Source organism: Euleptes europaea, chromosome 1, assembly GCF_029931775.1.
Source record: "Euleptes europaea isolate rEulEur1 chromosome 1, rEulEur1.hap1, whole genome shotgun sequence".
NCBI classification, from domain to species: domain Eukaryota; kingdom Metazoa; phylum Chordata; class Lepidosauria; order Squamata; family Sphaerodactylidae; genus Euleptes; species Euleptes europaea.
The window spans coordinates 180,098,952-180,114,764 of NC_079312.1; the positions used below are offsets into that span (position 1 = coordinate 180,098,952).

The window sequence follows — 15,813 nt, forward strand, 5'->3', positions numbered from 1 at the left end:
CCGTCTAAAAGCCTCTTTGCCGCCGCGAAGGAGCTGAGGCGCCATAGAGATGTGGAGGGGCAGAGCGGCGCTCGAGCAGCAAGGCTTACCGGAAGCCGGGCTGCGTTCTAGGCGCAGTGAGCCCCTAGCGGTCGCTTCTGACGTCATCTCGGCGCGCCGGAAGCGGCTCTTTTCGAAGGACTGCGCGGCGGTGCTCGGCCGAGGCGACCGGCGCGATGATCCGGCTCGCGGCCCCGTGGTTGGGTCGGGGGGCGGCCTCGCGGGTGAGGCTGCCGAGGGGGTCTGGTTAAGGTTGCCAACCTCCAGATGGGGCCGGGAGACCGCCTGCCATTGCAACTGATCTCCCCGATGAGAGGGATCGGTTCCGCTGGAGGAAGCGGCAGCTTTGGAGGAGGGGGGGGGGCTCTGAGGCATTATACCCCGCTGAGATCCTCCCCTCCCTAAGCCCCGCCCTCCTCAGGCTCCACCCCCAAATATCCAGGAATTTCCCAAGTTGGTGTTGGCAACCCTAGATGCTGCTGTGGGTTTGGGGGCTGGAGTTTGGGGAGCGGAGGAACTTTAGGGGGTGTTATGCCTCCCAAAATATCAGAAATCACAGCGTGTGCATCCAAAATTGTTGATAGCAATACTACAAATAACGATGATATACTGGTGTGCTGTAGAGAAATTATATTATGTTAATATATATAGCATACTTCTAACATAGAGTGACCGCACAACATACAAAATGGTATACAACATACAAGAACCAATACAAAATGGTAACTAACAAACTGAAACTTACTTGGGAAAACTACAAGGTTATTTTTTTATTCTAATCTACTTATCGATAATGTATGAGTTAAAAATTGTAATACAAAATGTTATCTTTATGTTGAATAGCTAATTTTAACTTTTTCTTAATTATTACATATAATATTCAATAATTAAAATTTATAAATGATATATAATATTTTTCCTTGATTGTAGTGAAGGAATTAGTATGCAACAAGCAGGTTACTGCTAGATATAATATAAAATAACATTAAGATTAGAATTCTAAATGCAAAGGACTAAACAAGTAAATAGAAAGATGGAGGAGGATGAAGGGGAAGTTTTCATTTATTTAATTACTTAATGATATATTTTCAACACTATACTTTGTTACGAATGTCTATGGAGTTATTTTTGAATATTTGTTGAAAAGTTTGTATGATTTTATGGAAAATAATAAAATTCTTTTTTTAAAAAATGGTAACAGTTACAATTTTGTATGTTGTGCGGTCACTCTATGTTAGAAGTACGTTATATATTAACATAATAGTATTTCTCTACAGCACACCAGTATATCATCATTATTTGTAGTGTTACTATTAACAATTTTGGCTGTACATGCTGTAATTTCTGATTTTGTTCATTCTACAGCATTGTCCTTTTGTTGTTTAGTACACCCTCCAAAACAGTCATTTTCTCCAGGGGAACTGATCTCTGTCCTCTTGGGATTGTTTGTAATTCTGGGGGATTTCCAGCCCCCACCTGGAGGTTGGAAACCCTACTTGCAAGTAGGGCTGCCAGCCTTCAGATGAGGACCTGGAGTTCTCCCAGAGTCACAATTGATCTCCAGACGACAGAGCAGATCCCTTCCTGCTGCAGACGAAAATACATGTCATAATTCTCCCCCCGAGGACCTTGCTTTAAGTAGAAAGGCAGCATAGAAAAAACATCTAAATAAAATAATTATTTTAACTTCTACAGTGCTTTAAAAAGTACTCATGGGTTCATTTAAAGCATTTCAGCCCCATGCCTTGTCTCCTTGGTCCCAAGGCAGCGAACAGTGTAGCAACCAGGTTGCAAGGCCTTAGGTTATATGTCAAATTCACAAAAATAAAATGCAGATTAAAATACACAAGATGCAGATTTGAAAGCATGCATGATTTAAAACGCGCAGGAATAAAAACACATGCAGGACCAACAAACACCCAGAAGAAGAAGAGTTGGCTTGTCTATGCCGACTTTCTCTACCACTTAGGGGAGACTCAAACCAGCTTACAATCACCTTCCCCTCCCCACAACAAACCCCCTGTGGGGTTGAGAGAATGTGACTTGCCCAAGGTCACCCAGCTGGCTTCATGTGTAGGAGTGGAGAAACAAATCCAGTTCACCAGATTAGCCTCTGCTGCTCATGTGGAGGAGTGGGGGAATCAAACTGTTCTCCAGATCAGAGTCCACCACTCCAAACCACTGCTCTTAACCACTACATCACTCTGGTTCTCAGAGTGGAACAAGCACTGCCAAATCTGCTGAGACACTTTTTCCTCCTCCAAATGCCCTCCAGAATAAGATTGCCTTTTGTGCTCTCCTAAATATAGCGAACAAAGACATTGGGACAGCCATGGGGGATGGATTTGGGTCCCCTTCTCCTTGTGAACGTGGAGAGCAGAAGGGTGGGGCGTCAAGAGAAGTCAGGATTTTAGCCCCTTCACGTGGATTCAGAGTAGTGGAGTTTCTCGGGGCCTTCCAATGTTTCACTCCTGCTTTCTTTTAATTTCTGTCCCAAGGTTTTGTCCACTTTGTCCAACCAGAAGGATCTTCCGGGCATCTCTGGCATTGTTGCTGACGAAGCGGATGCAGCTTCCCTCCCAGGTGAGCCCTTTTTGGTGCTGTGGAACATTGGTGGTGGGAAGGGCTGTCAAGTCGCAGCAGACTTACGGTGACCCCTCATGGGGTTTTCAAGGCAAGACACGTTCAGAGGTGGTTTGCCGTTGCCTGCTTCTTCATAGCAACCCTGGATTTCCTTGGTGTTCTCCCATCCAAATCCTAACCAGGGCTGACCCTCCTTAGCTTCTGAGATCTAATGAGATCAGGCTAGCCTGGGCCATCCAGGTCAGGGCAAGAGGCAAACAGAAGTGGGTTGCCATTGCCTACCTCTGCATAGCAACCCTGGACTTCCTTGGTGGTTTCCCATGCAACTGCTATCCAGGGCTGACCCTACTTAGCTTCCAAGATCTAAGGAGACCAGAGTCACCTGTGCCATCCGGGTCAAGCCAAAGGATCCTCAGAGGTGGTTTGCCTGATGAGATCAGGCTAGCCTGGGCCATCCAGGTCAGGGCGAGAGGCAAACAGAAGTGGGTTACAATTGCTTACCTCTGCGTAGCGACCCTGGAATTCCTTTGGTGGTCTTCCATCCAGGTCAGGGCAAGAGGCAAACAGAAGTGGGTTACAATGCCTGCCTCTTCATAGCAACTCTGGACTTCCTTTGGTGGTCCTGTGAAGTGCTGTGAGGTTGTAGCTGAGTTCTGACAACCGGGTAGGGTTTTCAAGGCAAGAGACATTTAGAGGTGGGTCGCTATGCAGGGTCGCTATGCAGAGGCAGGCAATGGCAAACCACCTCTGAACGTCTTTTGGCTTGACCTGGAAGGCTCAGGCGACCCCAGGCTCCTCAGATCTCTGAAGCTAAGCAGGGTCGGCCCTGGTTAGCACTTGGATGGGAGACCACCAAGGAAGTTGAGGGTCACCACACAGAGGCAGGTGATGGCAACTTCCTTGGTGGTCAACTTCCTTGGTAGTCTCCCATCCAAGTACTAACCAGGGCCGACCCTGCTTAGTTTCAGAGATCTGAGGAGACTGGGGTCGCCTGGGCCCTCCGGGTCAAGCCAAAAGATGTTCAGAGGTGGTTTGCCATTGCCTGCCTCTGCATAGCAACCCTGGACTTCCTTGGTGGTCTCCCATCCAAGTACCAACTAGGGCCGACCATGCTTAGCTTCCAAAATTTGATGAGATTGGGCTAGCCTGGGCCATCCAGGCCAGGGTTGCAGAACGTTCGCCTCACCACCGAATGCTGTGAGTACTGGGCATGCCCTTAGATGCCGGCTTCATGCTGTGACTACGGCTGCTTCCATGCAGAGATTTTCCCCTGTGTGGGCTGTGGGATGTATTGGGGAGCATCTATGCGACATCATGTTCTTTCAGAGGCTCAGAGGAAGAACTGCACGGCAGCTGCCGGTGCAGCATGCGTGTGAAGAAAAGAAAAAGGTGCCCAGCACCACCAGAAGTGGCAAGGCATTTATATGACAAGTAGTAGCTTCTTCTAAAGCATACGGTATAGTTATTGCAAAAGTTCAAAGTAATTGTAAATCATGTATTGCAGTGCAATTATAATGCACAAAAACAGAAACACTGGGGGTTACCGCATTATGTATTCCCAGCGATGTATTAAGAGTTTGAAAATGTTATAAAAAATACTGTTCGCACTTTCTATGTATTCCCACCGATGTATTAAGTCTGAAACTGTTATAAAAAATACTGTTCACACTTTGGCCCCTTTAGCTGTGAAGATGTCTTCCAACCATTTTTTAGCCGTGGCATCCAAAAACCCTTATAAAGCGATGTTTTTTATAACATTTTCAAACTCTTAATACATCGCTGGGAATACATAATGCGGTAACCCCCACTGATTGTAATGCTCAAAACCACAGCAGTCAGTGACGGTATGCCAGCTAATGTCCCGTTTCGGTATCTCTTCTTCGGACCGTGACCTTGTGATTTTTATCTATCAGCCAAGCTGAAGGCATCTTCCTTTATGAAGCTGAAGGCATCTTCCTTCTACGGATAGCGTAGAAAAATGAAGCCATAAATTCAGATAAGTGTTTGCAGTCTGGAAGGCAATAAGACTGAAACCCTTTAATTAGGGTGTTTTTTTTTACTTGTCCAACACAGCACCTCAGCTTATCTGGGAAAGGGGGGGTTGCTGGGCTATGGGGGGGCAGAGCAGTTATTGGCTGAGTAATACTGACGCAACGGAGGGAAAGGCTAAGTGGCAGAGAGGGAATGGCATGCACAACAGGTGGCGCTGGGAAGGGGCATATGGATAACGTTCCTATTGGCCCATGCATGGTTTGCTCCACTTCCACAGCGGGGGCACCTAGTCCTACCCCCCCCCACCCCCAGTGTGGAAGCTGACAAAGGACGAAGAAGAGTAGGTACAATACAGTAAAAAAACGCTTTATGTTTATATTTAGATTTAAATATAAGGTTAATGACTAACCTTAAATGGATTACTTGGAGATATAAGAAACAAGGTTGAATAGATGGTAGAAATAAAAACTGCTCAAATAGTTGGTTAACTTAGGACAGGGGTCGGCAAACTCATTAGTCAAAAGAGCCAAATATCAACAATACAACGATTGAGATTTCTTTTGAGAGCCAAATTTCTTAAACTTAAACTATATAGGTAGGTACACTGTTTATTAACAGGCCCATAGAAGCCAATTAGTAGACCTGGCCTCTGAAGGGGGACTTTTTCCCCTCCTCGGAGTCCAGGTCTACCGCCAAGAAAGCCAGTGAGTAGACATGGCCTCCCAATGGGACTCAGCCGGAGGTCTACCAAAGGAAGCCCGCCCCGCTCAACAGCTGATAGGCGGGGGGGGGGGGAGCCAGGAACCGCTGAGCTGCCCTCCCAGCAATCGCATGGCTAGAGGGAGGGGAGGCTTTAGCGTTCCAACCATTAAGGGCAAGGAAAAGGGGGACCCGGCCATTCTCGGCAGGGGGTGGGGAGAGACAGCGCGCCTGCTCTCGCTCTCTCTCAGGCGCGCCGGCTCTGCAGCCCGGCTGCCGGCGCGAGCGGGTGCAAGACCAGGGGCTCTGAACCAAGTTCGGAGAGCCGCACTCAACGGGCCAAAGAGCCGCATGCGGCTCTGGAGCCGCAGTTTTGAGACCCCTGACTTAGGATAATGTAAGGCACATTTGGTAATAGGATATGTTGTGTTATGTTAGGGAGAGCCAGGTTGGTGTAGTGGCTAAGAGTGGTGGTTTGGAGTGGTGGACTCTGATCTGGAGAACCAGGTTTGATTCCCCACTCCTCCACAGGAGCGGTGGAGGCTAATCTGGTGATTAATGCTTTTAATGCTAGTGTCTCGGCACGTGACCCACATGTTTAGAGGGTGTTCCTGTCTTTAAATCTGAAGATAGCACAGTTATTTTAAGAAAAGGTTTCCAGCCTTCCTTGGAAAAGTTTTTATTAGGCTCTAGGTTGTAGTCTTAAAAATAAAAGAAGAGAGGTGAATCATTCTTCCTTTCAGTGTCAGGTTGTTATATATAACTAAGACAGGCGTGTATGAGCATAGGGGCTCATAAAAATATATATATGGAAGATTTAATAAAATCCCATTTGCGGACAGAATTTGCCCCTGTGGGAATGGTGAAATTGAATCCCTTGTGCACATCCTTTTCAATAGTTGCCTTTATGCTTGTAGCCAATCCCAGTTCATTGACCCACTGTTCGTAAACAGGGAATGGCTCTCTGGTGAAATAAGGACATCTTATGACCACACAAAACCCCAAAATAATTGAATCAACGGCAAGGTTCTTACATTTAGCAATCAGGTATTGTGAATGGTGTGTAGCTTTCCTTAATGGCTGATTCGGGATGGTTTTATCCAACTTTATTTATTTGTACTCAGTTTTACCCAAATGTACATTCTTCCTTTTATATGTCAATAAAGTCTTGTGTTGTGTATTGTGGGGCTCATAAAATGTCTGCGGAATTGTAGCTTGTGCAATTATTTGCAAGGTTCCCCCCTCCCCCTTGTTGAAGGCTTTCACGGTCAGAGTTCATTGGTTCTTGTAGGTTATCCAGGCTGTGTGACCGTGGTCTTGGTATTTTCTTTCCTGACATTTTGCCAGCAGCTGTGGCAGGCATCTTCAGAGGAGTAACACTGAAGGACAGTGTCTCTCAGTGTCAAGTGAGACTTGACACTGAGAGGCACTGTCCTTCAGTGTTACTCCTCTGAAGATGCCTGTCACAGCGGCTGGTGAAACTTCAGGAAAGAAAATACCAAGACCACGGTCACACAGTCCGGATAACCTACAAGAAACAATGTTCTCCCCCCCCCCTTTCTCCTTTCCCTAAATTTAAGAGCCAATGGCTATTCATTGCAAGTTTAAAATATTATTTCCTTGGGAAATGGCAACTCCAGTTTGCAGTGCGATTGCTCTATATCTTTCCCCCTTCCTTCCTTTTAGCAACGTGCCCTGGCGGGATCTCCAGCAACCCCATCCTACGAAAATGCAACCTTGCTGTCCCCAGGCACCTCGAACCTGTCCAGGCCTGGGTGGAGTCACTGAAACATTACGACGCCAGATTCGAAGGTCTGACTGATCTGCACCCGGACGTCTTTGCCGTAATGCCCCGGTAAGCGCTGAAGCGATGTTCGTGTGTCTAGTCCTCAAATCAAATTTATTAATACTGACCAATCACGTGCCAACGCATCAAAATGTCCAGACGCAATAGTTTTGCACCGCAGAATCACAGGCTGCCCGTGCAAATAAAGGTATAAGATCAATAAAAACACTCCACAGGTGCGGCGGGCACTAATCTGGTGAACCGGGTTAGTTTCCCCACTCCTACACACGAAGCCAGCTAAGTGACCTTGGGCTAGTCACAGTTCTATTAAGAGCTCTCTTAGCCCCACCTACCTCACAGGGTGTCTGTTGTGGGGAGGGGAAGGGAAGGTGGTTGTAATCTGGTTTGATTCTCCCTTAAGTGGTAGAGAAAGTCGGCCTATAAAAACCCACTCTTCTTGTCTCTTCCTGCTACTGAGAAGGGAGGGGCTGGCGCTCAGTGGTAGAGTTACCCTTCAGCTGTAACGCTTTCCTTGGGTTGCAAATGAGGTTCAAGCAGCCACCGGTGTAGCCATATTGCATTTCAGTTCTTAAACCAAGGCAACCACGTTTCTTCCCATCACGGTAGTTGCCGTTTCCTGAGTCTCCTGCTAACTACTCCTGTGTCCTCCTCCTCCCCAATCCAGCATCGATATCTTGCACACGGTAGCTATTTGGCAGAAGAACTTCAAAAGAATTGTGAGTACCGGAATGGGGGCAGGGACATATTTTGGGGTCTTGGAAGAACATCCTGGCGGGTGGGTTGCCCGGGCAGAGAGGGCTTCAGGCCAGGCTATAGCAGAGCTTGTCTGTCGGGAAGCGCCCCTTGGGGAGGGGCCGTGGCTCAGTGGCACGCAGAAGGTCCCAGGTTCAATCCCCGGCATCTCCAGTTAAAGGGACTAGGCAAGTAGGGGATGTGAAAGACCTCTGCCTGAAACCCTGGCGAGCCGCTGCCAGTCTGAGTAGACAATACTGCCTTTGATGTACCAAGGGTCTGATTCAGTAGAAGGCAGCTTCATGTGTTCATGTGTGTTCTTGCAAGTAGTAGATTTTGGGAGCCTTGGCCAAATAGACAGCATTTGGCACTCTACTTTATGTGTCTAACTCTAAGCAGCAGCTTAGAGCATATATTCTTGCCAGGCTAAATGCACTACCCTCCGCCTTGTTAATACAGAAGATTTAATAAAATCCCATTTGCAGACAGAGTTTGCCTTTGCGGGAGCCAGCGTAGTGTAGTGGTTAAGAGCAGTGGTTTGGAGCGGTGGAATCTGATCTGGAGAACCGGGGTTTGATTCCCCACTCCTCCACAGGTGCGGCAGAGGCTAATCTGGTGAACTGGATTTGTTTCCCCACTCCTACACATAAAGCCAGCTGGGTGACCTTGGGCTAGTCACAGCTCTCTTAGAGTTCTCTCACCACCTACTTCACAGGGTGTCTGTTGTAGGGAGAGGAGGGGAAAGTGATTGTAAGCCTGTTTGGGTCTCCCTTAAGTGGAAGAGAAAGCCGGCATATAAAAACCAACTCTTCTTCTTCATTCCTTTTGCATGTCTTTTTTAATTGTTGCTTTTATGTTTGTAGCCGATCCCAATTCATTGGCCTGCTGTTTGTAACCAGGGAATGGCTCTCTGGTGAAATCAGGACATCCCATCTTATGACAACACAAAGCCCAAAAATAATTGAATCAGTTGCAAGTTTCTTACAGTTAGCACTCAGGTGTCGTGAATGGTGTGTAGCTTTTCTTAATGGCCAGTTTGGGAAGCGCCCCGTGGTTCCAGGACACATCTCCGACACACATCTGGAAAGGGGGGAAATATTTTAAAGGGGCTCGGGGAAGTACCCCCTTTAGGTATGCACTGGCAGAGGAGAGCGCTGTGAGATCGCAGTTGACGTACGGGCAGGGTTGCCAACCTCCAGAGGGTTACATGAAATTGACACAGAAAGGCACAAATGCTATAAACGGCTATAATCAATACCAATTTAATATACAAACAAAATTAAGTATCTGTATCAATGTGCATAGCTCAAAGTACTTATCCTAGTAAAGAATCCCGTGCTCAGTTCAACAAACAATTGTAGGCATCAAAAGTTCCTTCCGTGTGCTCACAGGAGAGCGTGCTTGTAACTTCAAAAGCAATCTTGGAAGATGAAGTTCCTTGAGGGCATTTCATTTTGCTCCTTCTTCAGTTCCTTACATCAGAATTCTTCTTAAACCACCATTCTTTAAATGCAAGCTGCCTTAACATATAGAGACTTGTCCCCTTACTTGGTTCCTCCGTGGGATACCTCCTGGCATAGGGTAAAGATTAAACTGGAGACCTGCTATTATAGCTTGTCCCCATGCGACAGATCAGTTCCCCCCTGGAGAAAAATGGCTGCTTTGGCCATTGGACTCTATGGCATTGGAGTCCCTTTGCTTGCATCTGGCGCCTCTGCTATTCCTGGCCATGTTCTCCGAGCTGCCTTGCCTTTCCAGAGCTATGCCAGGACCAAGACGCGAGCAGAAGTGCGGGGCGGCGGCAAGAAACCCTGGCCGCAGAAGGGGACCGGACGGGCCCGGCATGGAAGCATCCGCTCGCCGTTATGGCGTGGGGGTGAGCGGCGCTCTTTGTTTCTGGCAGGAGTCGTGGTGGGTGGGTGTTGGTTTCTTAGGCCTAGCAGACAATAGTGAGTGTAGTGGTTAAGAGTGGCGGTTAGGAGGGGTGGGCTCTAATCTGGAGGAGCAGGTTTGATTCCCTGTTCCTCCACATGAGCAGCAAACAATTTGGAGAACCAGGTTCGATTCCTCATTCCTCCACATGAGCGGCAGACTCTAATCTGGAGAACCGGGGTTGATTCCCCGCTCCTCCACATGAGCGGTGGACTCTAATCTGGAGAACCAGGTTTGATTCCCCGCTCCTTTACATGAGCGGCGGACTCTAATCTGGAACCCCGGTTTGATTCCCCGCTCTTCCACATGAGCAGCGGACTCTAATCTGGAGAGCTGGATTAGTTTTCCCGCTCCTCCATATGAAGCCAGCTGGGTGACCTTGGGCTAGTCACAGGTCTCTCCAAACTCTCCCAGCCCCACCTCCCTCACAGGGTGTCTGTTGTGGGGAGAGGAAGGGAAGGTGATTGTAAGCCGGTTTGATTCTTCCTTAAGTGGTAGAGAAAGTCGGCATATAAAAAAACCAACTTTTCTTCTTCGTGGCTGGGATGTGAGTGCCCCAAGCGTTTTCCCGACCCTCTTGCCTGTATCCTGCTTCACCATGAACTCTGTGGCCCTCCGTGCTTCCTCCTAGGTGGCGTGGCGCATGGCCCCCGTGGCCCCACAAGCTACTACTACATGCTCCCCATGAAGATGCGTGTCATGGGCCTCAAAGTGGCGCTGACGACCAAGCTGATGCAGGTAGGGCCGTCGCGTTTTATCCAGTATCTCCAGAGGCGTTCTAATATTTAAAGGGCTGGTTCTTACCTAGCTTTAGTAGATTCTGAACATGGGAGTTTCACAGACTTGCATTTTTAGCTGCACGACAGTTAACACGGTAAAGAGCGATTGTTCTCGGCTGCAGCCCGGTGAGATAAGCCTAAAACCAATAGAAACCAATGCTACTATACAGTCATTAGTCTATTTTATATACATTCAGCAATTGAGACTGGGAAGGGCAGCCATGAAGGAGCTAGAAAAGATTCTTAAGGGTAAGGATGTGTCACTGGCCACCAAGATCAAGTTAATTCATGCCATCGTATTCCCTATTACTATGTATGGGTGTGAAAGCTGGACAATGAAGACAGCTGATAGGAAGAAAGTAGATCCCTTTGAAATGTGGTGTTGGAGGAGAGGGTTACGGATACCCTGGGCTGCCAAAAAACACAAATCAATGAGTTCTAGATCAAATCAAGCCTGAACTGACCCTAGAAGCTGTCGCATTTTGGTCATGGAGGCTGTCGTATTTTGGTCATATTATGAGAAGACAAGAGTCACTGGAAAAGACAGTCATGCTAGGAAAAGTTGAGGGTAGCAGGAAAAGAGGAAGACCCAATAAGAGATGGATTGTCTCTGTAAAGGAAGCCACGGCCCTCCATTTGCAAGATCTGAGCAAGGCTGTCAAAGATAGGACATTTTGGAGGACTTTGATTCATAGGGTCGCCATGAGTCGGAAGCGACTTGATAGCACTTAACTCCCCCCCCCAATCGTAAACACATGTATATAAGCTTTGAGCTTTTATACAAATATTCTAACATAAATACATAAGCTTTGGCGAGGTTTCGCAATTTTGTCCTTGTTTCGCTTTTTGCTTCGTCTGAAGTCTTGTCACTTCAAATTTCACAGGAGAATCGTAGCTGCTTTTGGAGTCTTACTGATTCTTACCCCTGTTCTCTATGTAAAACAACCATTGGCTGTTTTAGATGGAAAATACAAAAAGTTCCCAAGATCTGAAAGGCAGACCGTCTCTGGACTCCACGCCTCTCTCTCAGGCATCTAACAAAAATTATCACCAGTTATAAAAATGGGGATCGGTCTAAGACCGAGTTTAATCCTGCAGGTTGGATAGCATTTAAGATAGTCCGGCATTCTTCTGGTGTAGGGAAGGGGTTACAGGCAGAAAAGGAGGGGCGGATCCAACCGTTAAGTAGCCCTCCTCCAACTTAAAACGGCTCTCTCACTCTAATGGGAGAGCCACTTAAGTTGAAGAAAACCCAGTAGTGCCTTAGAGGGCAACAAGATTTTGGGGGTGTGTGCTTTCGAGGGTCAAACCTCACGGCATCTGGCAAAGGGAGCTTTGCCTTTTGAAATCTCAGCCCCTGGAAATCTCGTCGGTCTCTGAGTTGTTGCTGAACTCGAACCCAGTTCTTCCGCTGCAGGCCAGCACAGCTGCCCTCTGAAAGGCTCCTTGGACCGCTGGAAGGCTTCAAACTTCAGCTCAAAGGAAAGATCTCATTGGCCATTTAGGCAGGGTTGATTTTGATGCTCGCTCAAAGCTCCTTTTTAAAAATCTGACCTTTAGAATGCCTATTCACGGTCCTGATGCAAGAGGAGAAAGTCAAACAAATTCCACAACCCCCCACTCACCTCCTTTGTTCCTTCGTTTGCATAGCCATTAGCAATTGTCGTTTGCATAGCTAAGCTGCAGCTGTGATTCTTCATGGCTCCTTCAGTGGATGCTTCGATGCGGGGGTGGAGCAAATACAAAAGGTCGTGTTAAAGGGACTCTTAAGAAATGCGAAGCAGGTATGCGCCGGCTTCGCAGTGATGTGGAATGATGGTTCAGCATGAAGAAATGCGGGGCACTTCAGCCTGGAACGCACTGCTAATTATCAAGCATAAACGGCCATTGAATCTCCGGTTTCTCTCTCCCTTCCCCTCCCCATTCTCAGGATAACCTGCACATCGTCGACTCCCTAGAGATACCAACTTCGGACCCCCAGTATCTGACCGACCTGGCCCGTTACAGGCGCTGGGGGGAATCGGTTCTGATTGTGGATGTGTGAGTTTGCTTTGGGCTCTCCTTGGGGTTAGGGCTGAGGATGTGCTTGCGGTGGGCTGCCCAGAGAGTGTATACTGAACCCCCCCACTCACACACACAATGGCTCCACCCTGTGGTGGGAGGTCAGAGCTGCAGAAGCAGCCATTCCTTGGCATGCCCTCCTGGCAGGAGCAGGACACTGTTTGTTTGTTTTAAATTTTAATACGATTTATTTAACAAAAAATACATCTTAAGCAGTGAAGAAGGACAACAGAAAACCATCCTTCTCTGGCAACATAAAACAGATAAATGGGAGACTCTTGAAAAAAAATTAGCAGATGCTATTGTCACATAAGAGCCCCTGGCGCAGAGTGGTAAGCTGCAGTACTGTAGTCCAAGCTCTGCTCACGACCTGAGTTCAATCCCAACGGAAGTCGGTTTCAGGTAGCCGGCTCAAGGTTGACTCAGCCTTCTATCCTTCCGAGGTCAGTGAAATGAGGACCCAACTTGCTGGGGGTAAAGGGGAGACGACTGGGGAAGGCACTGGCAAACCACCCCGCAAACAACGTCTGCCTTGGAAACGTCGGGATGTGACGTCATCCCATGGGTCAAGAATGACCCGGTGCTTGCACAGGGGACCTTTACCTTTATTGTTACATACATGTTAAAAAGAAAATCCAGTATTTGGAATTCATGGAGTACAAATAACATTTGTTCAAAGTTAAAATGTGGCATGATATTTGATCTGGGGTGGGGGGGAAACTAAGGTTGATAATACCCTAATAAACAAGCTAAACTAGAAATCAGTGATTTGAACAAATCCCACCCCATTGAAGAAGTAGGTCAGAATACAGGTAAAATTCAAGTATGCCAGCTCAGCTGTTTTTTGTTTAGCTGCTCATCTCTTCCTTTGAAGACCCGTCGATGGGTTGTCTAGTGGAAAGTGCCGTCAAGCCGTAGCTGACCCATGGCGACCCCGTGGGGTTTTCAAGGCAAGAGACGTTCGAAGGTGGTTTGCCATTGCCTGCCTCTGTGTGGGCTGAGAGAGTTCGGAGAGAACTGTGACTGGCCCAAGGTCACCCGGCAGGCTTCATGTGGAGGAGTAGGGAATCGAACCCGGTTCTCTAGATCAGAGTCTGCCGCTCTTAACCACTGCACCACACTGGCTCTCGCCACACTGTGACTTTACAGCCCTTAAAAATTATTAAGCTTTTGTGCCTTTAATAATGTGGCCTCTGGTAGAAGAAGAAGAAGAGTTGGTTTTTATATGCCGACTTTCTCTACCACTTAAGGGAGAATCAAACCTTCCCTTCCCCACAACAGACACCCTGTGAGGTAGGTGAGACTGAGAGAGTGTGACTAGCCCAAGGTCACCCCGCTGGGTTCATGTGTAGGAGTGGGGAAACCAACCCGGCTCACCAGATTAGCCTCCTCTGCCCATGGGGGAGGAGTGGGAAATCGAACCCGGTTCTCCAGATCAGAGTCCACCGCTCCAAACCACCGCTCTTAACCACTACGCCACGCTGGCTCCCAGTGCATGAAAGCATATGCCTCAATAAAATCTGTTAGGCTTGCAGGGGGCACAAGATTCTCAGTTGTTTGGGCTGCAGCAGATGGAGCTGGGTTCCTTTTGCACAGTTAGCGGAACTTCTTGGACAGCGGTGGAACTTCCAACGAAAAGAGGCCAGGTCTCTGCTCCCCAGGTGCAGGCGTTTCGCAGCAGGAACGTTCAGGAGGGGAACACGGACCTGTGTGCCGATCCAGAATGGTGGGGTGGGGGGGATTGATCACATTTTATGGCAAGAGATCCTGGATCTGACCTGACACTTCTCTCCCCCTCTCTGCCTTGTAGCAGTGAGATACCAGAGGACATCAAGTCAGCGGCGAGTAGTCTCAAAACGATCACGGTCATTCCGGCAATAGGTGAGTAGGGTGGGGAAATCCCCTCTCCAGTGCGCTGGTTCTCCTCCTGGCTCTCTGCTTGCCCTTCCACCCCATTTCAAGTCTCCACCCAGCACAACCATTTCCTTCCTCCAGCAGTGGACTGAGATTTTGGCCCACCCGCCTCCTGTTTCTCAACTTCTGGGAATGCTCATCAACATCCAACAAATTCAAGTCTCTTGGGCCAGATGAACGGCATCTGAGGGATGCCTAAAGGAACTGGCTCATGTATTCTTAGAGCCTATGTCTGGGTTCATTATTTATTTACAAAATTTGTATTCTGCCTTCCTACCCTTTCAAGGGCCAGGAAGGCAGCTAACGATTTAAAAAACACGCATGATAAAATCACAATTTAAAACCATTAAAATCACCCCCCTTCCCAAACACTCACCATTAAAACCATTGCAAAGCGCAGTTAAAGCGCAGTTAAGTGCCCGCAAAGCGCAGTTAAGTGCCCGCGGTTGAAGTGCCCACAAAGCGCAGTTAAAGTGCCTGCAAATCGTCGTTAAGTGTGGGCAAAGTGCAGTTAGTGTCTGCAAAGCTCAGTTAAAGTGCCTGCAAAGTGCAGTTAAGTGCCTGCAAAGTGCAGTTAAAACAGGTTTTAAATACATCCCAAGCATGAAAACATTGTTTAGGTACTGGAGGACCAGTAAGGTGCCCCCAAACTGGAGACAGGCAAAGCTACCTCGCTCTTCCCAGGAGCTTCGGTTATAACCCCTTCCAGCCAGATGATGCAGCAGGACACCCCCCCACCCTTTCAGTCTTCAACGCCACTTCTGGAATCAAGAATCTTTATCGAGGGTCCTGGCTGGCCCTCTCGCCCTGGGAATGGCCTTGGCTTGCTCCTGACCCTCGTGGCTCCGATCCTAAGCACCTGCTCGTCTTCTCCCCTCACAGGCCTCAACGTGCACAGCATGCTGAAGTACCAGACGCTGGTGCTAACCCTGGATACCGTCTCCTTCCTGGAGGAGAAGCTGCTGTGGCAAGACATGCGATACCGCCAGCTGTACCCTTTCCGGCTGCCCTATAGTGATTTCCCGTAGCGTTTTGTGACAGAGACGGACCGGGGAGGGGGGCGCTGGGAGCTGACAGTGCTTCCGGTTCCATAAGCGGAAGCAAACTCTCCTGCAAAAATCCTTTCCTGTCACTGGGCAGAGACGAACTGCCCCAATGTTTTTTTTTTTAAATTAAAAAAATATGTATGCAGAATGGAGGGTTGTTGCAGTTGGAGGAGGCCTCTTCCTTTGGGGTTGTGGTTTGCTTCAAAGGGTGAAGAAGAGTTGATTGTTA

General features: G+C 48.1%; 1 protein-coding gene across 1 annotated transcript; it reads left to right on the top strand.

Annotated features, from left to right (window-relative positions):
- Positions 1 to 215: 215 nt before the first annotated feature.
- On the top strand, positions 216 to 15,566 carry MRPL4 (mitochondrial ribosomal protein L4). Its single transcript, XM_056867226.1, has 9 exons — positions 216 to 263; positions 2,538 to 2,622; positions 7,000 to 7,168; positions 7,785 to 7,836; positions 9,611 to 9,728; positions 10,416 to 10,522; positions 12,494 to 12,603; positions 14,435 to 14,505; positions 15,421 to 15,566. Exons 1-9 carry the CDS (start codon positions 216 to 218, stop codon positions 15,564 to 15,566), a joined length of 906 nt encoding a protein of 301 aa, XP_056723204.1.
- Positions 15,567 to 15,813: the final 247 nt, after the last annotated feature.